Source organism: Ailuropoda melanoleuca, chromosome 13 (assembly GCF_002007445.2).
Source record: "Ailuropoda melanoleuca isolate Jingjing chromosome 13, ASM200744v2, whole genome shotgun sequence".
Classification (NCBI taxonomy): domain Eukaryota; kingdom Metazoa; phylum Chordata; class Mammalia; order Carnivora; family Ursidae; genus Ailuropoda; species Ailuropoda melanoleuca.
The window spans coordinates 55,138,761-55,161,780 of record NC_048230.1 but is presented as its reverse complement, the minus strand read 5'-3'; the positions used below and the strand labels follow the sequence as shown (position 1 = coordinate 55,161,780).

At 49.2% G+C, this 23,020-nt stretch overlaps 1 protein-coding gene across 4 annotated transcripts in view; it reads right to left on the bottom strand.

Moving 5' to 3' along the window:
- ATP9A (ATPase phospholipid transporting 9A (putative)) overlaps positions 1-23,020 on the bottom strand; it is a 126,520-nt gene that overhangs the window by 102,961 nt on the left and 539 nt on the right. For 2 of the 4 annotated variants that reach the window (XM_034640143.1, XM_034640144.1), the window contains exon 1: positions 5,927-6,227. The exons of 1 other annotated variant lie outside the window; for it this stretch is intronic. In XM_034640143.1, the coding sequence (XP_034496034.1) occupies positions 5,927-6,213 (287 nt within the window). In that variant the 5' untranslated portion in view covers positions 6,214-6,227. One more of the 4 variants, XM_034640145.1, reaches the window with a different exon arrangement.

Here is a 23,020-nt window from a genome sequence, read left to right as displayed (position 1 = left end):
CATTCCCTGGGCTTTTCAGGCTGAGGAGTCAATTAATTGGTTTTTACTTTTGCTCAAGCCAGTTTTAGTTGGGTCTGTGTTAACCACTGCCCCAGTCCTGTCTGATATTCCTGTGGGCCACACAGCTGTGCTGTCCTTAAAGACACCATCCTAATGGTTTCATGTGTCTCCAAGTCCAAGCTTTTAACGAGTGCAGTCAACACCCTCAAGCCTGCATTGTACCATCCTGACCTCTCTGCTCTGGCTTCATCAGAGCAGTGATGTCCGACAGGGTAGCTCCTATTACAGGTGGCTATTTACGTTTAAATTAATTAAAATAGAAGAAATCCATCCCCTGATCCCACTAGCCACATTCTGAGTGCCGGCCTGAAGCTATGGACAGATTCAGAACATTCCAGCATGACAGAAAGCCGTACTGGAGAGCACTGCTTCAGAGCATCCCTTTTAAGACCTCTCCTTCCACCTCGCTCTTTAGCTGACACCAGCACCAAGGGCACACACGTGAGCATCAGCAAGTGGCCCTCACGACCGACAGCAATCAGGCGAAGCGACTTTCGTACACGCGCAGTATTTCCTAGAATATCCAACGGTCTCTACCTTCTAACTTCATGGTACTGGCTAAACCTGCTTGCCTTAAACTGGGGGTTCTCAGCGAGAGTCACTTCTGGTCCCTCTGCCCAGGAGTACCTGGCAATGTCTGCAGACATTTTTGGTTGTGACACCTGGGGAAAGGAGCTACTGTCAGCTCCTAGTGAGAGCAGGCCAGGGGGGTGCTAAACACCCTGCAGTAAGCAGGACAGCCCCCCGGCAAAGCAAGGTCCAACCCCGAATACGGCAGTGCCCAGGGTGGAGAACTCCTGCCCTAGATTCCATTTACATAATTTTAAAGGGTAACTTTGTACTACTATCATAAATGGAAAACCAGTATCACTGCCATAAACACAAGGTAAATATCAAAACCAACACAATGGAAAGCAAACAGTGTTACTAAATTCGGGCCAGATTCAGCGGCTCTTGCTGCTTCTCCTGTTTATACTGCTGAGGCGACGAGGGCTGGCTACCAAAACATCAGCCCTCACAGGGTTAGAAACGTGGAAGGAAAACTAAAAAAGGAAGGAAGTACCTTACTGCACGTCTCCATGTGATTTAGTTCCCGTCCATGAATTATTTGGGACTTTATCACGGCTGCACCTGGAGCCCTCACCTGCCCACGTTTGGGGAACTCCTGTCCCACAGGAGAAGCTTTGCGCTGGCAAATTTACAAGCGGCCAAGTTCCCCTCCCACCCCCCAAAAAGCAGTGGTGGCAGCCAGGCTCCCTCTCAACATCTGGATTGATCCCTGCGACTCTCTCTACCCCTGGTGGCTGCCACCACCACACCCTGTCTGTCTAGAGCACAGACTTCGGTCCCCTGGGGGCCTGAGAGGGGCAGTCACCTGGAGCTGTGTTGCAGCAGCTGTCACCCTAGTGTCGTGAATTATGGCTATTGTTTCCTCACACCAAACCAAGCTGCCTGCCACCTGCCATCACAAAGGAACTCCTACCTTCTACACGGGCTAAGGAGATGGGCTACAAGACAGACAGAGAAATTTGGGGCACCTGGGTGGCTCAGTCGCTGAAGCTTCTGCCTTCAGCTCAGGTCATGATCTCAAGATCCTGGGATCGAGCCCCGCACCAGGCTCCGCACTCAGCAGAGACTCTGCACCTCCCTCCCCCTGTTTGTGTGCTCTCTCCCTCTCTCGAATAAATAAAATCTTTTAAAAGATGAGAAATTAATGGAGCAACTAAAGAAGAAATAACAGGTGAGAGCCACAGTTTTGAAACAGCAGGACCATAAGGGGCAGAGTAAGGAACACCCACTTTTAAGTCAGGTGGACTTGGGCGCCAAGCCCAGCCCAGCCCGGCTCCACACTGGCTACGTGGCTTTGAGCCACTCACCTTTTGTGATGCCCACTTTTTCTGTCTATAAGATGACAATAAGATCTGCCTTGCTGAATAACTATGAGTATGAAGGAATTTATATAGGAAAGGCATAGGCCAATACGTAGCATGTGACAGGCATTTAATTCATAGTACATAGATTTAAGGTTTTTTTCCAGATGAGAAAACATAAATCAATGTTCTCACCTACTGACAGCAGCAGCTATTCAAAGAGGTTAAGATGTAATGCCAGAAATAATTTAGTTGACATAAACTGCTTCTAGCTTTGACCATTTAAACAAAGGAAAACCAAAGTAAATTTTCTTATGATTTGGCTCTAAAACAAACAAAGGTTTTGATGGTGGACAGACTGCTGACCAGATGTGCGGTGGTCTCACACAATCTGGCTGAAATGCAAGGGAAAGCACATATTACAAGGGGAAGCGTCAAGGGAACGATGTTTCTGGAAAAGGTAGCTACTATAACAAGGGGCTGGCCTCCAAAGAAATGATCATCTCTGCTCTGGGCATAACCACCATCAGCAAGCAGTCAGTAAATACTTGCTGAACTGCCCCCATGGTGTGCTGAACTTTCCTGAAGCCAGAGTCCAGGAAGCTATCGTCTGTGTGTTGATACTGGGAAGATCCAGGAAGAATTTAAAGAAAAACTAAAAGCCATATGGGAAACAAACAAACAAAAAAGCAGTCTACAGCAGTGGTTCTCAATGGAAGGGGAGGACTGGTGGGGGGGGGGGTTGCCCTCTTCCCCAGGGACACTTGTCAGTGTCTACAGAGATGTTTGGTTGTCACAACTGCAGGGGCAGGGAGGGACTCCTGGAATCTCATGGGTAGAGGCCCAACGTACTACAACGCCCAGGACAGCCCCACACAGAGGATTATCCAGCCCCAAGTGTCAACAGTCCCGAGTTTGAGAACCCCAGACCGGAGTAGCACTGTCTGATACATTTCTGCAGTGACAGAAACGTTCTCTATCTGCATGGTCTCCCACAGCAGCCACAGCCACATGTGGCTGAACACTTAAAATGTGAAATTCAAATTTTATTCCATTAACGAACTTAAATAGCCACATAGATCTAGTGTGTACCATACTGGACAGTTCTAGAAGGATGGAATTCAAGGGGTTAACAAGCCTAGATGCCTGGGGAGGGGTGCTGGAAGGCATGAGGGAAATTTTTGCTCTGTGTTCTAAAAATATCTAGAAGGCTGAAAAAAATTTTTTTTAAACTAGGGGAATATAAAATCTAAAGTCAGGGGCACCTGGCTGGCTCTGTTGGTAAAGCATGCGACTCTTGATCTCAGGGTTATAAGTAACTCTACGCTCACCCCATGGTGGGTATAGAGATTACTTAAAAAAAATAATAAAATCTTTAAAAATTAAAAATAAAAATAAAATCTAAAGTCAGAAAGAATGCAAAAAAGGAAGCTAGTTCACTGAAGTCTGAACGTTATCTCTGGCCACAGCAATGCTACCTACTGGTGGAAAAACTGGGCCATATCAAAGAAAAAAGCCAAGTCAATGTGGACGTTTCTCTTTAAATAGAAACAGGTCCTCTAATCTAGCAAGTCTACCTGGAGGGATGGATTATATGTGAATTCTGGTACAGGTGAGCAACAGGAAAGGTACAAGGATGCTCCCAGCAGCAAGAAAGCAAAACCCTGGAAATGACCAAACACCCATCAGAGAGGAACTCCCTGCACAATGGACCTGCACTATTTTTTTTAAAGATTTTATTTATTTATCTGAAAGAGACAGAGAGGCAGAGAGAGAGGGGATGAGTGGAGAGAGGCGTGGAGAGAGATGGAGAGGCGGACCCCCCACTGAGCAGGGAGCTTGATGTGGGGGCTCAATCCCAGGACCCTGAGATCATGACCCGAGCTGAAGGCAGATGTTTAACCTACTGAGCCACCCAGGCGCCCCGGATCTGCACTAATTAAAAGAATGAGGTAAACAGATACACACACTGACAGGGCAAGATCCAAGTGATGAAGGGGGAGGGGAAAAAATGAAACAAAAGATATGCATTATGCAGTATTTTAATAAAAATAAAATGATAATATATACAGGGGAAAATAACACTGAGAAACAAATATGTGAGCGTGCACGCACGCGCGCGCGCACACACACACACACACACCCTCTCAGACTGTTAATTCCAGTTCTCCTGGGGGAAGGGGGCAGTCATCGATGGTAGGATCTGTCGCCTTCCCTATTTCTCCTGCCGGAAGTCTTTCCCTGCTGGTCTCCGGCTGCCCAGCAGTACAGGACACCTCTTACAAAAGCATGAGTCATACTGCGTCCCGCCCCCACGATGAGTCAATCACTGTGCACTCAAGTCCAAGCCTGTCGCCCCTCATCCCAGGTCCTCTGTTATCAAGCCTCCAACTGCTGCCAGGGCAAATGAGCTCCCGAACTCTACTCTGGACGCCCAACCCCTCTGGCAAGACTCATTCGCACCAGACTTCCTTGAGCAACCCATTCCCCTTCTTCTACTTATCCTTCAAAACCCAGCCCTGGGCTCTTCAGGAAGAGAAGAGAAAGCAGCACTGGTCTCCCTTAGACTTTACTTGCCTGCTTCTTTCTAGAAAACTCAAATCTACGGAAGCCCAGAGAGCAACACATAATAATAAATGAGCAAAAACACAGGGTCTGGCGGGACAGGGCACACTGAGGAGCCTAGACCTGTGGGAAGGAAGGGGCCACCTAGCTTCACCAGGATATGTTCTCACACAAACCTAACACAACAGACCATAAGATTCTTCATGACGAAGACAAAAAAAGACTCTGACGCGCAAACCCTCAGTTGTTAAACGTTGGTAACTGACGCAATGCTTAGCTATTATGCAAAACTAAAATCACACTGAGGTATCATTTTTTACTTAGCATGATAACCAAAATCAAAAAATTTAATAACACTTGTGTTGGTTGGGATGGGCAAACAGAAACTTCCACTGCTGGGAGGGGTCTTAATCAGTATGCCCTTGAGGGGAGGCAACCTGGTGACAGCTCTCAAAATCACAAATGCATTCACCCGGACCCAATGATTCCCCTTCGGGATATTATGTATGTTCTAACATGGGCACAAAGACTTGTGTTCAACATCATTCTCCGTAACTTTGCTAGTAATAACGTACCATGAGGAATAACGCAGGTGTCCATCAGTGGGAGACTGGTTAAATTAAGTATGGTAAGTCTATTCGATGAAATCCTCGAAAGCCATTTTGTTTAAAAAAAAAAAAAAAGGAATGCAAAAGCTTTTTATGTACTGATACGGAACAAGCCCAATGTGTACAGTCAAGGGAAAGAAATACGTTGTGCTGTATAAGGCAAACTAACAACGGAATAAAAAAGGTCAAAATCCATGTATGTGCGTCTAGATAGATAAATATAAAACCCATGGGCCTTCTTTTGGAAAATGGTTAAAAATTCTCTAGAACGACACAGAAGAAATTGATAAGTGGTCACCTCAGGAGCACGGAGAAGCCAAACCAGGCGACGGAGGGAGGCTAAGCTTACAAAGTACAGTGAACTATCTTGACTGAATTTTTTTTTTTTAATTTACAAACAAAGCAAATAAAACCCACCCCACTCCCCACACAGCACCCAGCTCTCCATCTGCAGCCTCGGATCTTGGCCACAAGCCTGGAGGTCAGAAACCAGATACTCTTCGCCTCACACCCCAGATCGGGTATACAGAAGGTGCTCAGTTGCCCCGTGCGGGCTGAGGCATCTTTCCTGGGCCTCTCGACCGCCCCAGGTCCTCAGCACGCAGAGACCTGCTGCCCTACCTCGTGTGTTTATGCTGTATCTGGGGCATTTGCTCACAGGTTCTAGACCAGGTCTGGGGCCACAGCACAGCCAGCCGTGTCACTTCTCTCACCGCTCCCCAGAGTCCTGCCGCAAGGCCCTCCCCCTCCTGGAGAGGAGGAAACTATACTCCCAGAGTCCCGCCGGGAGTCCAGCAGGCTGGCCTCAGAGCCAGCACTCACCCACTGCGTTTGGAGATCTCACCCCCACAGAAGGATCTGAGAGCTGCCTCTGAGCTGTCTAGCCAGCAACCTAGGGAGGCACCCCACGACAGGGACACATCAGGAACACACCAAGGGTCCCCAGGGGCACTACCCCGGCTGCCTGGCTCCTCCCTCCAAGCACCGTCAGCCTGCACGGTGGCTAACAGTGTCTGCTCTCCTCTCAACGGGCCACAGGCTTCAGGGTCTAAGCACTCCGCACACACGAACTCAGCCCTCAAAATCACTTGCACTAGTATCACGCTCATTTACAGGGACGGGAACTCACTCGCCCAAGGTCATACAGCCAGCAAGCGGTAGAGCCCACACTTGCACCGAGACAGTCTTGCTTGAATCCACGCTCTCAACCCCTCACGATCTTCAGCAACCAACCGTGGCCCTGGGGAGCCACCACCTTCCGGGCTAGGAGCCCTTCCCTTCCCAGCCTCGGCTCCTCCCCTGCTCCCATGGAGACGTGGGCAGCAGCCACTGCTACAGCCCCGCTCCACCTGGGCGGGGCTCCGGCGGAGACAGCCCCAGGAAGGCCGTGGGAGGGGTTTCCAGGGGCGCCCGCCTGCAAAACGCCAGAGGTTACACCGCCAGTGCCTTGTGAGGAGTTTACCTCTGGAAGCAGGTGGTGGAGCTGCTGAGGGTCTGGCACAGGGACCGCTCTGGTGGCGAGGAACACTCCCCAGGCAGCGAGTCCACCCCTTTTCCAACGTCCCTGCTGGGGGTGAATGCTAGCCTGGGCTCCGACAGCTGTGCCGCAGACCTCCACTCTCTGCAGGGAAGCCAGACATCACGGCACTTGGCCCTGGTGTCCACACACAGCTGTCCTGAGCAACTGTCTACGGAAAGATTTCCTCGTATTCATTCAACTAATATTTATCGAATGCTTGCAGACTCTCACACATGCCGTATATAACTCCCAAGCATACAACCGTGAGCAGCCCAGTTCACCCAGCACAGCTACAAAGAATGCTGCGTAGAGAGCATCTCCCCAACCAATCACAGGCTCTTCTGTCCTCCATACGCACCCATCTCACACATCAATCAACAGGAAGCCCAATTTGTGGTAAACAAATTTGTGGGGGGAAAAACGTGTTTTTACTTATTTTTGTTTTTAAACCTTCCCAATCTCATGGACATGGTATGCTGGGCAAAAGGTGAAATAAAAATAGTGGGTGAAGAAGGCCATCACTCATCCTCTGACCCTGGAACAGAAGGCAATTCTGGCTTTCACAGGGTGTAAAATGGCAGAGCTCTTCCAGAAAGCCACTTAGAGCCCCTCGGTTAGAGCCCTTATCTTTTCCATTTAGCCCAGGGAACTGGAGATTCTAACCTATTAAAATTTCTCAAATGTAGGAGCACCTGGGTGGCTCAGTCCATTGGCACTGGACTCTTGATTTTCACGCAGGTCATGATCTTGGGGTCGTGGGATCGAGCCCCACATCAGGCTCCATGCTCACTGGGGTCTCTGCTGAAGGTTCTCTCTCTCCCTCTCCCTCTGCCCCCCCATTCTCTCAAATAAATAAACCTTTAAAAAATTTTCTAAAGGAGAAAGCTTATGCCAAGATATCCTCCCTAGACTAAGCTCTAATTTACGATAGCAAAAACAAACTGAAATCATGTCACTTAATACCCACTAAATTAAAATATAGATCAAAGGAAATATACAATTCGATGTTAGCAATAGCAGGTAAGGCTTTAAATAATTCTAAAGATCACATCTTTAACTCTTCTGTAACAGGAATTATTACTTTCATAATGGAAAAAAATAGAACGCTAGTGTATAAAAGTCCCACACAGGGCTGGGAAGGGCGTTTGCACCCGGCTCTGAGCACTTCCTGGGCCACACTGGCCACCTCTGCCTGTGCATGGGTCTTTCTCTAGCAAGGCCTGCTGCCCCAGGCCCCTAGTTCCATCACCTAGCATGCAACGGCTTGATGCTATTCAGGCGGGTGCCAGTGACTACTGACAAAGGCTCAGCCCCAGTTAATGCAATTCCCTGGAAACATTATAAATCTCAGCCATGCCGGAGGAAGAGCTGAAGAGCTGCTGGGAGCCAGTGTGAACTGAATGGGGGCATCTCCAGCCAAGTAGCAAATATGGGATCAATTAGAGCCCTACAACCCAGGCCTCCGACAAAGGCCTCTGTGCCTAATTCCTTACGGCAATAGGCTACACGAACGAGGAAGGAGGGAGAGAGGAGAGAGAGAAAACAGAGGAAAGCCTGGATCCCCCTTTCTTTCTGTGAAAGGGTTCTGTTGTTTTCCCCCCTGTGGACTCCAATACTCAGCACACACCTTCACTGAAAGCCCCTGTGCCCTGCACACCACATACACCCCTGATGAATCAGGAATGTGATGTCTCTTGGGGTGACTGACATTTCCAAATAAAACTAAGGGCGCTGGAAGTAGGCAGACCTGCTCAGAACCATGGCTCCTCCTTGTTGTCTACTGGCTCGTTCAGTCGGTTAGCAAATACTAACTGCACACCTACTACGTGCACCTCGGTACTCAGCACTGGGCCGTGCAAACGAGACAAATGAGGGCCCTGCCCTCCAGGAGCCTACTTTGTCACATGTGAGCAGCAAGGCAACGGGAAACAGCAAACAAATACATCCACAAGACCACGTCCTGGGGGGGGGGGGGNTAGCTCCTTCCGAGTAGGTGGGCTGGGGAGACCTCTCTGGAGCAGAGACAGCCGAGATGAGTGCGGAGACAAGAAGGCAGTAGCAGGGGCACCTGGGTGGCACAGCGGTTAAGCGTCTGCCTTCGGCTCAGGGCGTGATCCCGGCGTTATGGGATCGAGCCCCACATCAGGCTCTTCCGCTATGAGCCTGCTTCTTCCTCTCCCATTCCCCCTGCTTGTGTCCCCTCTCTCGCTGGCTGTCTCTATCTCTGTCAAATAAATAAAAATCTTTAAAAAAAAAAAAAAAAGAAGAAGAAGAAGGCAGTAGCAGCTTGAGAGCTGTGTGAGCCTGGACTAGCTTCTTAACCCCTCGAAGCCCTGGTTTCCCAGGAAACGGAAGAGTGGCTCCTGGCACAGGACTATGTGAAAGCCACAGGACAATCCACTGAAGCCACCGAGGACCGTGGTCCTGGTGCCTAAGCAGCCAGGCGTTAACAAAACTCATACAAGAACACCCCTTACGTGTCACCAGAAGAAAGCTCTGTGCTGGCGGGGACTCCTGTCTCCTGTGTTTAGCTAGATCCCCGACATTAAAACTGTTCCCGGGGGCAGAGTAAGTGCTTGGCAGATACCTACGGGGTGAACTAACGGTAACCCTCCGAAACGTCTGAAATTCGCAGCTAGGTTTCTGGTTTTCTGCGGGGCAGGACGCACTGCTGTTTTGTGAGACTCACTTTGCAGACTGGGCTCCTCCAGCCCCAGAGAGGTGACGTCGCAAGCCCAGGGGTCCACTCCTTCCTCAGCTTTCCCTCTCTGCATCTTTGGGGTGACTCTGCCGGCATCCAGAACAAAAACAGAATTTAAAAAGGGAAACGAAGGGGTGCCTGGGTGGCTCAGTCGGTGAAGCGTCTGCCTTCGGCTCAGGGTCCTGGGATCGAGCCCCACACAGGGAGTCTTCCCCCTTTCCCTCTGCCTCCCGCTCCCCCTGGTTGTGCTCTCTCTCTCTGTCAAATAAATAAATAAAATCTCCTTAAAAAATGTTTTTAAGTGAAACTAAAATAACAACTTGTGAAAATATAGGGTCCTGGTTAAAGTAAATTAGCCATCCGACCCAAAGAAATATCATGCTGCTATTAAAAATGTAATTTACAAAGTACCTCATGATACAGAGAAAGCCTTATATTAAAATGTTAGATCAACAGGAAATAAAAACACATGCGCTACATGGTTATAATTCATAAAACAATGTACACACAGAAACAAATGGTTATAATTCATAAAACAACGTACACACAGAAACAAGACAGGAAGAAAACGGAGTATCTAAGATGTTCTAAGATGTTCCGTTAAGGGCAGTTGTCCTTGAAGGGAAAGTCAACAGCAGTGTTCCACTCCTCAGTCTTGTCCGTTCTCCAAGTTTTCTTTAATACACTGCACTCAGTTTACAATGAAAATAAATTTCCTATATTTTCACCCTTCCCTAATAATGTAAGCTACTGAAGAAGAAGGTGCTTGGTCAGAGAGGAAAGCCACTGGGATGTTACCATTTTGCCAAGTCTCACAAGCCCTCAGTCCCTTTCCCCTCAACAAAAATCACCTGCTCCGAATGGTTATTACAGAAAAAGTCAAATAGTAGAAGTCATCAAGACAGGTCACAAAATGCAATTTACTGCCTGAGTTCAAATTAAAATGAGTCTTTTTAAAGACTGAAATGAGGGGCACCCAGGTGGCTCAGTGGGTTAAGCGTCTGACTGTTGGTTTTGGCTCAGGTCATGATCTCAGGGTTGTGAGATCGAGCCCCGGGTTGGGCTCAGTGCTCAGTGGGGAGTCTGCTTGAGGTTCTCTCTGCTCCTCCCCCCACTCGCACACACATTCTCCCTCAAATTAATAAATCTTAAAAAAAAAAAAACCAGGGGCGCCTGGGTGGCACAGCGGTTAAGCGTCTGCCTTCGGCTCAGGGCGTGATCCTGGAGTTATGGGATCGAGCCCCACATCAGGCTCCTCTGCTGTGAGCCTGCTTCTTCCTCTCCCACTCCCCCTGCTTGTGTTCCCTCTCTCTCTGGCTGTCTCTATCTCTGTCAAATAAATAAATAAAATCTAAAAAAAAAAACAAAAACAAAAACAAAAAAAAAACCAAAAACCCACTGAGGGGCACCTGGGTGGCTTGGTTGGTCAAGGATCTGCCTTCAGCTCAGGTCGTGATCCCAGAGTCCTGGGATCGAGCCCCACATCAGGCTCCCTGCTCACTGGGGCGTCTGCTTCTGCCTCTGCCCCTCTTCCTCCCCACTTGTGTGCTCTCTCTCACAAATAAAAAAAAATCTATAAAAAATAAATAAAAAATTAAAGGAAAACTGAAATGAAGTCTTTTGTCATTCTAAACCAAAACCATTTTTTTAAAGATTTTTATTTCTTTATTCATCAGAGAGGGAGTGAGCGAGTGCAAGCAGGGAGAGCATCAGGCAGAGGGAGAAGAAGGCTCCCCGCTGAGCAAGGAGCCCAACGTGGGACTCGATCCCAGAACCCTGCGATCAAGACCTGAGCCAAAGGCAGACACTGAACCAACTGAGCCACCCAGGCGCCCTTAAAACCATTCTCAAAGGAAAAAACCTTCTGTTCTCAGTGTCATCATCTGTTGAATAGGGCTGTCGGGAGGAAGAGGATGATGCACTTAGAACTCTAGAACAGTGCTGGGCACCTAGTCAGCACGCAGGAGTGGTTAGCGACTATTAAAATTCTCATCAAATTCCTCCAGCACAATCCAAGTGACCAGAACGAACAACAAACCACACAAAACCCAAGGTGGATATGGGACTACCATGAACTCTTGAAGCAAAAGGAAGCGGCGGGGGCCAGGCCCGGCAGCCCCTCCACCCGGCAGAGCACGTGGTACGTGGTTCAGGTTGGGAGGGGGGTGGTCAGCTCCAGTCTGCATGACTTTGCAACATGCTCAGAGAGAGCGCTGGAGACAGGACTACCTAAAGAAAACCGCTAAGGAACTCATCATCAATTTAGAATGAAGGTTTATGACTAACATCCACAGATACCACACTTGCCAAAATGGGCATAAGGAAGATACTTCCTGTATGAGTTTGCTAGGGTTGCCATAATAAAGCCTACAGTCTGGCTGGCTTAAATAGGACTTTATTTCCTCGCAGTTCTGCAGGCTGGAAGTCCAAGATCAAGGTGTGGGCAGGGTGAGTTTCTGCTGGGCCTCTCCTGCTGGCTTGCAGAGGGTTGCCCTGCTCCCGGGTCCTCATGTGGTCTTTCTTCCCACCCCAGGTACCTCACTGTGTGTCCTAGTGTCCGCTTCTCATAAGGACACCGGTCAGACTGGAACAGGGCCCACCCTAATGGCCTCACATTAACTTAATCAGGTCTTTTTTAAAGACTTTATCTCCAAATACAGGGGTCACGATTGGAGAGCCTGGAGGTTAAGGCGTCCACAGAGAATCTGCCAAGGGATACACCTCAGCCCCCAGCGCTTCCCAGAGGCTCTCTTCCAACCACTCAAGGCTTCTGCAGCCACTGAATCAGAAAGCTGAACTCATACTGGAGAACGGTCCAAACATGAACTTCTTGCCTAACAGGTTTTTCTTTGAAAAAAAAAAAAAAAGAGAGAGAGAGAGAGAAAGAGGGAAAGAGGGAGAAAGAATCGGGAAACCTTCACAGGACACTAAGAGACACGGCCAAGCATAGTGAATATTCATTCCATTCGTCCAGTGGCTCCTAACAGGTGTAATTTTGCCCCCTCCCACCCCCCACTCCCCAACCCCTGGCACGGGGACACTTGGCAATATCTGGAGACATCTTTGGTTGTCACAACTGGGTGGAGGGTACTACTGGCATCCAGTGGGCAGGGGCCAGGACCGCTGTCACACATCCTACAATGGACGTGACAGCCCCCACAACGGACAACTGTCACACCCCACAGATCAACAGAGGTGAGGCTGAGAACTGCTGAGGTCTAACCTGGCCAGGTCTGACTTCACCCTGTGTCACAGCAGATGGCCCGGCAGAGGGTGAGAGATCCTGCCAGGCCCCATTCTATGGGGAGGGCACTGTCCACGCTCCACCCTGCTTCTTCCTCGGGGAGGCTGGCCAACAGGCTCCTCCTCCTGGCATTTGGCAAATGCCACAGAGACCCAACTGTGATGACAAAAGCATCCGGCTGCCCTTCATTTCCCACAGGGAGCCTCTCTCTCCTGGGGCCCCTTCCAACTGCCTCTCCCATAATCCCCCCAGACTGTTTATACAATGATAAAAGCAACATTAAGATCCCTAATCGACCTGATAAACGAACCATTGTTTAAAAATCACGTTTTTTTTTAAAAAAGTTTTTCATGGATAACTTGGCAAAACAAAAAAATGTTTTAATCTATTAGCAAAATCAGATTACCCCCATTTCCTCCCCCCTTATAGCAATATTATAGTATTTTTAGACTAAAAGCAACATTTTAGCACAGGTGGCCGCTCCCTAAATATCAGACACGTCTGGAGGCACATCTACAACCCTCATGATCTTTGACTGAGTTCATAGTGTTCTTTAAGTCACTTCTGTTTCTCATGTAAGTGTATTCTAAAAGGAAACTCCCTATCGATACTACAAAAAGAAAGCAAGTATCTCTTGGCACAAACAGAAAGAACCGAAGAAATAATTGTTAGCCTTTCACTGGCCACGAGCCACTCAAAGTGATCTTTGGCGATGTTTCTCCGTCAATCCTTCCAAGTCACACAAATGGGAGAAAACAGATACTAGCTTAAGAATTCAGCACTGCTGCGGGCACTGAGCCAGTGCACTCAGTTGAGCCTCCAGCTCTTGGTTTTCGCTCAGGTCATAACCTCAGGGTCCTGGGATCAAGCCCCATGTCAGGCTCCACCCTTGGCACGGACTCCACTTGAGATTCTCTCTCCCTTTCCCTCTGCCCCTCCTGCTCGTACTGTCAGTCTTTCTAAAAAAAATAAATAAATCTTTGAATTAAAAAAAAAAGGTTGCAGGGGGCGACGCCTGGGTGGCTCAGTTGGTTCAGCCTCTGCCTTCGGCTCAGGTCACGATCCCAGGGTCCTGAGATCAAGCCCCCGCATGGGGCTCCTTGCTCCGCAGGGAGCCTGCCTCTCCCTCTGCCTGCTGCTCCCCCTGCTTGTGCTCACTTGCTCACTCTCTGACAACTAAATAAATAAAATCTTAGGGGAAAAAAAAAAGAATTCAGCACTATTATAGCTCTTTCGGAAAAAGTCATCGATAAGAATATTACAAGTCGTCTTTTTCTTTGGAAATTAAACTAAAGTCCACTCAGTGTCGTAAGTAAAGCTGGGGGCACCCCACATCCATTCCCAAAAGTGGCCACAAATACCATCAGAGCTAATTCATGACTTTCATCCTTTCCATTTGGGAATGATGCTAAAAGAAAGTTCTATTCTGAGAAGTAGCCACCAAAAGTCCAAAGATGGATTGGTCGGTGCCCTGTCTCTTCCAACGCGTGGCATGGGTGCCTTAGGTCAAGGTCAAATGGCCACACTCCTTCTTTGGGACCGGCTTGCAGGGCCTCCAGTCACTGGTCTTTCTCCGGGAAGCGCCCGAAAGCATGGTTCCTGTATCCACCTCTACCCTTAAGCATCCCTGCCTGCATTTGTAATTCCACATCCCCTGGTGTCACTGCCTGGGGGGGAGGGGCACCGGGCCAGGTTCTGGGCAGGGACTCTGAAACAGGAAATGGATGGCATGAGCGCAGCTGAGCGGGCTGGCAGCGGACGCCGCGGGCACTTTCCAGTGGGCCGCTGCCAAGGCTTGTCCCAACTGTTCCTGTCCAGAGGGGCAAAGGGCTGTTTACACAACTCCCCACTCTACCACAGAGAGGGGAAGAGAGGGGAAGGCTGGGGTCTATGGATGTCACTGAGTAGCACGACCCCCTCCTCCATCCTGCCCCCAAACACACCCTATACACAGTGTACCTAATACCACCTCCACCGTGTCAAAAGGACACTGCACGCGCGCACAGACACACACACACACACCCCTATATACATTCGATCCTCATTATTCGTGGTTTCGGTATTTGCAAATTCACCTACTGCGTAAAACTTACAACCTCAAAATCAATATTCACAGCACTGTGGTGGTCACTCACAGACATGTACGAGACTTCCCCAGGTGAGGGGGGACAAGGCAACACTTCCGGTCCCAGCTCCATACAGTACATACGTGTCCTTTCCACAGTCTAAATAGACCTAAATAGGGCCACACTTTTTGCATTTTGGAGCTTTTTGTTAGTGACATCCCTGTTGAAAATAGCCCCCAAGCATAGTGCTGACATGCTGTCCTGTGTCCTGAGAATAGGAAGCTTATGAGTTGCAGGGCTGTTGGTCCTGGGTTCAATGTTAATGAATCAACAACATACATTAAATACAGAGTCTTTAAACCAAAACATACCTTTAAAACAAGGTAAAACAGGACCAGAGGCTTGCAGAGAACTAACCCTGTATCTCCCTCTAGGAGCAATGGTTCAGTATTCGCTAATTCAGGGGGCAGGGACCTTCCGGAACATAACCACTGCGAATAACGAGAATCAACCAAACCATGTCTAATGCTACCTCTGTTGTGTCAAAAGAGAAAAGGGCATTTTAACCCCACAAATTAGAAAGGACAGCTTCAGACCTTTCAGTGGAATAAAGGAATGTATGAGAAGAACTCCCTGCGTCGGCATTATCTTTCTTCTTTCACATAAACAGTGAAACCCACGTTATTGAGGGACCCGGGTCCTGGCGCGGTGCCAAGCACAGCTGCGAATGCACACAGAGCCTGCCACAGCCCTGTCTCTAGACTCGGTCATGTGAGGTCTGAGATGGCTTCTCGTGGCATCAAGTCCTCTGCGGGCATTTTCCAGCTAGAGTTCGTACTCACCTAGGCCCTCTCCAAAGACCTAGAAAGAGGACAAGATGTCATCCAGTGCTAGAAACCCACCCTCCAGGCTGGGAGAAGAACAATTTCCAATGCTCGCCAGTGCTCCTAACGCTCCCCTGCACGCACGAAGCCCGACGAGCCAGGCACTCTTCTCCCCGTGTCCCCGTGCTGCACAGCAGGAAGCTGAGGCAGAGGGGAGAAGACAGTCCCCCGGATTAACACAAGCAGAAACACAGCAAAACTGGTCCATTCACCTAAGTCTGTGTGACCCTGGAATCCAAACTCTTGAACTCACAAATCCACAAAGCCAGCAGTCAGTCTGGCCTGGGTCATTAAAACTGCAGCCTACAAAATTCTTATCTTGGTTCTCGCCGTGGCTGGAAAACGTGCTATACCTTAAACAGCTGCCACTCCCAAATTCTCTTCCCGGCAGCCGTGCAGGGGGAAATCAGTCATTGTTCCTGGAGGGAAAGAACTCAACTGAGGAAAAGAGTGGAGCTGGCTGAACACCTGCTCCGAAAAACGCTCCCAAGTTCTAACTGGGGGGCAGGCTCACCTGAGTTCTCATTAGTTTCTGCCACACGTGCTCGGCCAGGATTAATTGCTTAACCTTTCTGAGCCTCAGTTTCCTTTATCAGTAAAACAAGCATAAAAAATACCAACCTCAAAGGGGCACCATGCAGGAAGGGCAAGAGAACCTCAGCTCAGAGCCAAGACACCGCACATCTCTAGTAAGCACTGGTTCTCCCCCTTAGCGGTCAGGGAGTGGGTCCTGCAACACGTCAGTTTAAATTCTGCACCCTCTGGGACGCCTGGGTGACACAGAAGGCTCGGCGTCTGCCTTCGGCTCAGGTCACAACCCCAGGGTCCTGCGATGGGGTCCTGCATCAGGCTCCCTGCTCAACGGGGAGTCTGCCTCTCCCTCTGCCTGTCCTTCCCCCGGCTTGTGCTCTCCTTCTCGCTCTCAATATAATCTTTAAAATTAATTAATTAATTAATTCTGCACCCTCAAGCAAAAGGTAAGCATGAGCCTTGGGACGCCTCTGGCCAAGGCCGGCAGGCAGGTGCCCCCACCCCCAGCCTCCCTGGGATGTGAAGCCAGGGCAGGAACCTGTTCCCGGGCTTCGGCGGTACACCCACCTTGCACTGGCCACCGCTTGCTGCTGTGGCCACTCAGCATGAATTCATTATCTTACAGTTCTGGAGGCCGGCAGTCCGTAGCAGGTCTCGTGGGCCCCCAGTCAAGATGTTGGCAGGGCCAGGTTCCCTCTGGAGGCTGTTTGCTTGAGGTTTCCCGTTTCCAGACGCGCCCCCTGTGTGCTCCCTTCTCCATCTTCAAGCCAGCAGCGAGCGTCTTGCCATGTCTCTCAGATTCACTCTCCGCTCTTTCAAGGACTCTTGTGAGGACACTGGGCCCACCTGGCTAACCCAGGACAGTGTCCCCATCTCGAAATCATTAACTTAATCACATCGGCAAAGCCCCTTTTGCCACGAAAGGTCACCTGCTCACAGGCCCCGCGGGCCGATATGCTGCCCACCACACTACCTCTGCAACAATCCAAATTTTTTTTTTACTCTTTTCCCTTAAACGCTTGACTACTTGCATTAATAGCATATAGGGTTTTTCACATAAATCATCCACCAAAAAAACTTCACGAGAATATGTGTCTTGTATTTAAAGATGAAAACTAACTCAGCTCACAAGCTGCTGTCCCTCAGTGAGGAAAAGAGACAAAGGCAGAGGGGACCCAGGGTGCCTTCTCTTTGCCTGAGGCTCCCTTCTGGTGCTCACACCCCAAATCCCCCCCACCCCCACACTCAAATCATGTGGTTAAGACTTGATGCCATCAACCAGTGAAGATCCCTGAGCCACAGAGTCACATCAGAAGAATGAGTAAGCAGCAATCTGAGAACGTCCAACAGACTTCTGCCTGGACCATCTAGAAAAGGTTATTCCCTCCCCATTCCCAGGGGATCAGACGCCAGAGATCGGCTGCAGGCATTCCTCCTCTCAAAAAGGACTTACTGCACACCTACTCTGTGCCAGCCTCTGCGTGATGGTGATTAAGTTGTCACCAACTGGGGCCCCGGTGTTCCCAGCTGAATGATCACACGAGCACATGTCACACTCCCACTGTGTGAGACAGAAAAGGAGCAGGTGCTCTGAGAGGCTCCCAGTGCAATCTGATCTCTAATCAGGAACATCAGGAAAGGCTCCCCTGAGGACGTAAGACCTCGGTAAGGCTTAACGGAAGACTGAGCTTTGACTAGGTGAAGAGGGGAGAGGACATTCCAGGCAGAGAACAGAATGTGCAAAGGTCCTGTGTCAAGAGGGAGCCCAGGAGAAGAAACTGAGCACAGCGTGGCTGGAGGAGAAAGGACCCAGAATATACTATTCAGTGTGTGAAGATGACGATGGAAGGAGGTAGGGGCCACAGCAGAACTTTCTGTGATGGTGGAAAAGCATGTACCTCCATCATCCAACATGCAGGCATGGCCCACATGTGGGTACTGGGAACTGAAAAGTGGCTAGTGCCACCGAGGCGCTAAATTTCTAACTTTAATTCTAATTATTTTAACTCTGAAAGTAAATAGCCACATGAGGCTCAGGACCACCATGGTGGACAGCATGGGACCTCACAGAAATGGAAAGCCACAAGAGGGCTTCGAGCAAAACATTTTCACGAGAACATCTGGCCACATCTGCTCTGGCCGCAGGGTGGGGACCTCACTGGCCGATCAATACCACGGAGGCAGGGAGGTGAGTGATGACGGTGATGGTGGCCGTGAGGGTCAGGTGCACAGATTCCAGGCAATTTGGCAGGGGGTGCATGTGGGAGGCATTAGTAAAGGGTGAGCAAGGGACGCCGAGGGCGAAGGCAGCATCTGGGATGATGCCTGGGTTTCCAGATTGCGTCACTGAAGAGACGGCACCCAATCTCGGGGCTTGGGAACACTGGAGAAAAGAGTAAGGAGGAAGGAAGACTAGGCTTGCGATGGGAGCCAGCCCGTGAGTTTGCTCTCAAGCAGACTGAGGGCAGGAGTCAGAAGACGTGGTTCTCTGCTAAGGTGGTCACTAAAGCCATGGGTATGGGTGAACTGCACCCATACTTCCAAGGGGAAGGAGGTCCAGGACCAAATCTTAAGCAACCGCAACACTTAATGGTGAAAGAGGAGGCAGAACCATACCGTCGTGGAGGATACAGGAAACGATGACAAGCTGCGTCTCTAAACTCAGGGAAGGCAGGAGAAATGAAGGCACACGTCCACACAGAGACTTGAGTGTTCTTTACAATATTATTTATAATGGGCAAAACCCAGAAATAATCCATATGTCTATCTTGGTTTAAAAAAATGTGATCTATCCATACAATGGAATCCTATTAAGCCATAAAGAGGCACTTTCAAACCACTGTGCTGAAAGAAACCAGACACAAAGACAACATACTGCATGATTCCATTTACATGAAATTTCCAAAAAATGCAAGCCTATGGAAATAGAAAGCAGATCAGCGGGACTAAGTGCAAACGGGCATGAGGGAGCTGTGCGGGGTGATGGGCGTGTTTGAAAACTAGACTGTGGTGATCGCTGCACAAACGCTAACTTTACTTCTATTATTTTTGACTAATCTCTGCACCCAACGTGGGGCTCCAACTCACGACCCAGAGATCGAAAGTCTCACGCTCTTCCCACTGAGCCAGCCAGGCACCCCTATAACTTTACTTTAAAAAAAAAAATCAATGATTTGTGGGTCAGTTAAGCATCTGCCTTGATCTCAGGGTCCAGGGATCCAGCCCCACGTTGAGCTCCTTGCCCAGTGGGGAGTCTGCTTCTCCCTCTCCCTCTGCTCCTCTGTGCTCATGCTCACATTCTAATAAATAAAATTTTTTAAAGAAATCAATGAATTGTACATTTACTATATAAATATTTTATGTGATGTAAATTATGCCTCAATAAATTTGTTTTAAAAATTCAGTAGAATATGAACTTAATCAGCTCTTTCTAAACCCAGTTCATATCTAGAACTTCCTAGTCCAAATACATCAAAAATCAAAGCATCCTCATCCAATCCAGCCATAAAACCCAAAGGCAAAGTCTTGTCAGTGACGGAGCCTGGGCTTGAACCAAGCTCCTCAACTCCAGAACCCACACTCCTATCAACCAACGTCTGGTGTTTCACCAAAAAGGGAATTCCGTTCAGTGAGCAGCAAAGCACCTGAAGCCAGAGAATGGTTTCCAGCAAAGCCGTGCACAAGCCATGTTTCCTAACTGAACCGCTGCAAAAGGTTTCCCAGCATCAGGATGTGGTAACTTTCTCGAGAGAGAAAAGAGCATCGGAGCCACAGGATTCCTTCAGCAAATAAACTCCATGTCCTGACAACATACGCTGAGTGACCCCAGCGTTGATTACACTCTGTTTCCTGGGACTCACTGCACCTACGTTTTTGGTTTAATCACAAAACCTCCAACCATCCTGTAGCTTAGAGCCATTTAGGTGAAATGAGTCGACTGGGTTCAAATCCACCCCCTCATACGGGCTATCTCTGTGACCTCAAACAAATTATTTAACATCATTGAATCTTAAATTTCCTTGTCTATAAAATGAGGAAACTAACTCCCCAAAACTCACACAATCATTACGAGGATTAAAACAGGGCTACTGGGGCACCTGGGTGGCTCAGTTGGTTAAGCGTCTCCCTTTGGCTCAGGTCATGTTCCCAGGGTCCTGGGATTGAGGTCCAAGGTCCTGGTCTCTCTCTCATTCATAAATAAATAAATGAATGAATAAATAAATAAATAAATAAATAAAATCTTAAAAAACAAAACAGGGCTATTTATGTCAAGTACCCAGCAGAGAGCCTGACCAATCACAGATAGTCCCTGACAGTTCGACTTCAGATTTTTCAACTTTACAATGGTGCAAAATCAATATGCATTTGACATAAACTGTATATCGAATTGTAATCTTTCCCTAGCGATGTGATCCCCCGCCATGACGCTGGGCAGCAATGAGCCCCAGCTGGCCACGTAATCACAAGGCTCAATACTGATACACTGACAACCACCCCATTCCCACGCAAGCATTCTTTCACCTTCAGTACAGCATTCAATACATTACATGAGATATTCCACACTTTATTATCAAATAGTCTTTATGTTACATGATTTTCCCAACAGCAGGCTAACTTAACTGTTCTGAGCATGTTTAAGGCGGACCAGGCTAAGCTACGATGTTCAGTAGGTTAAGTGTAGTAAATGCACTTAAACTATTTTCAACTTAAAATAGGTTTACGAGGATGTAACCGCTTTGAAAGACCAAGAACATCTATGCTAGTTTCTTCTGCAACTCCCCCCACCCATGATATTTCAGGGAGCCTCTCCATCACTCTGCTTACAAAAGTGTTTCCAATCCCCAAGATTCCCACCTTGATGTGGGCTACTCCTAAAAAAGCAAATTAAATGCAAGAAAATATACATAAAAGCCTGGCTCTCCTGATACAGGATCTGAATCTCAATCACTGTCACTGTTCAGCAAATAAATTAGTTCCAATTAGCAAATTCTAAAAATGGGGTGTGTTCCTCCATTCCAATACCAAACATTTTTTTAACTGTCAGCACCACTCCCTCTGCGCCCCTATTTTGACAATACATATCTCTATCGTGGTAGTTACCACTTTTAAATAACCACTCTCATTTCTCTCTCATGCACTGAATCAGGAGTTCTCAACGACCACAGCACAGTAAAACCATCCGGGAAGCTTTAAAAAATAAAATAAAATAGACACCCAGGTCCCACCCCAGACCATTTCAAAGGTTTAACACGGGGGCAGGGATGGTAGTTGTTAAGGTCCCCAGATGATCGCAATACACAACCAGCGTCAGGAGGCCTGTGTGAGTTGGACAGGGCTTGGGTTTGTTTTTAAAGATTTATTTATTTGAGAGAGAGAGAATGAGTGGTGGGGAGAGGCAGGGAGGGAGGGGGTGGGTGAGAGATTGAGAGAGAGAGAGACAGAAGCAGACTCCCCGATCCCAAGACCCAGGGACCATGATCCAAGCGGAAGGCAACCCAACCCACTGAGCCACCCAGGCACTCCAGGAGGGGCTTGTTTAATTAACCTTTGCATCCCGTCACCTGGCACCGCCCCTGCACAGAGAAGGCGTCTCATAATTGTTTTAAACGCAAATTGGTAACTAGAAGACTTGAATCCACTGATCACACAAATTCATTAAAGTATTTACCCAGGGTGTATATTACACGCAGTCACTATCCAGGCACAGAGCTCAAGTTAATTATTGTTTAGCCTTGAGTGGTCAGGATTAAAATACGCGAGAACGGTGAAAGAAGGGATGGAGGGCTATCTGTCTTTGGGCCAAACGACCCTGAGTTCATCTCCATTTTGCAGCATCTCCCCTGAAGTCCTTAACCTGAGCTCGTTTCCTCCTCTGTTTTACATAAACCGGGGCCTCCGGAACATTCAAGGAAGACGGGGACAAAGACCCCACAAAATGGCAGCTAGCATCACTTTTTTTTTTTTTTTTAAATTCCACGGACACCTGATGGAAGCAAGCAACCCTAAGGGTTCACCCTCCGCATCTCCTGCGCCAAGCAACTGACGCCACATCAAGCCGCGGCCACAAGGAAATGGCCTGAGAGCACAGGATGTTAAGGGAAAGGGCCGGTCCAAGGCCGCAGCCCCGCCCAGCTGCGGGTCTCTGCCGTCAGGGCACGTCAACCTCACCTGGGCAGCCTGGGAAAAAGCACATTTCCAGGTCCCACCCCCACCCCCCACGAACTCTGGCGGGCCTGGCAGGGGCCAGGGACTGTGCATTTATTTTAACCAGCCCCATCAACCCTCACCCCAGGTATGTCTGTCGCAGACGATGCCACAGTCCCTCACAATCTCAACAGGTCACTGCCAACCTCCGAACGGGAGGAGGGCAGGGCGCAAAATACCTACCCGTCCTCTCTCTCTCTCCAGGAGAGAGAAACCCACGCCTAGGCTGCCCTGGGGTCTGCCAATGCGGGAAAGGCACAGCAGGTGGCAACCCCCACCCCTGCCAGGGGGCTCCTTCCCTCAAATTGTGGGGAGCGGGAGGTTCTCCAGTCGACCAAGAGGAGCCCCGCCCAGCCTCCTGCGGCTGCTGGTTTCAGATCCACCCAGGGCCGGGAAGAGAAGGCGGCGTCCTGGGGCAGGGACCCGGAGGCGCTGATGCGGGACCCCGCGGCGGGTCTGCGTGAGGAGGAGGCCGAACCTCCCCCCACCAGTAAGCTCAGCATATCCGGGCTCCCGAGGGCTGTTCCAGGCGCAGAGCACGGTTTCAGGTGGATCAGATCGTAATCACAACGACAAGGAGTAATCAGGAAACAATAAAAGGGTGAAAAGGCATGGCTGGTCCTAACTCTGCGCGCGGGTAAACAGCGCTGGGGCGGGTCCGGCTTCTCGGGGTTTCTAAAGGAAGGTGGGCGCTCGGGCCCAAAAGGGACGGGATCGCCCAGGGGGTCCGGGCTGGAGCTGCAGCTGGGATGACCCGCCCGCCTCCC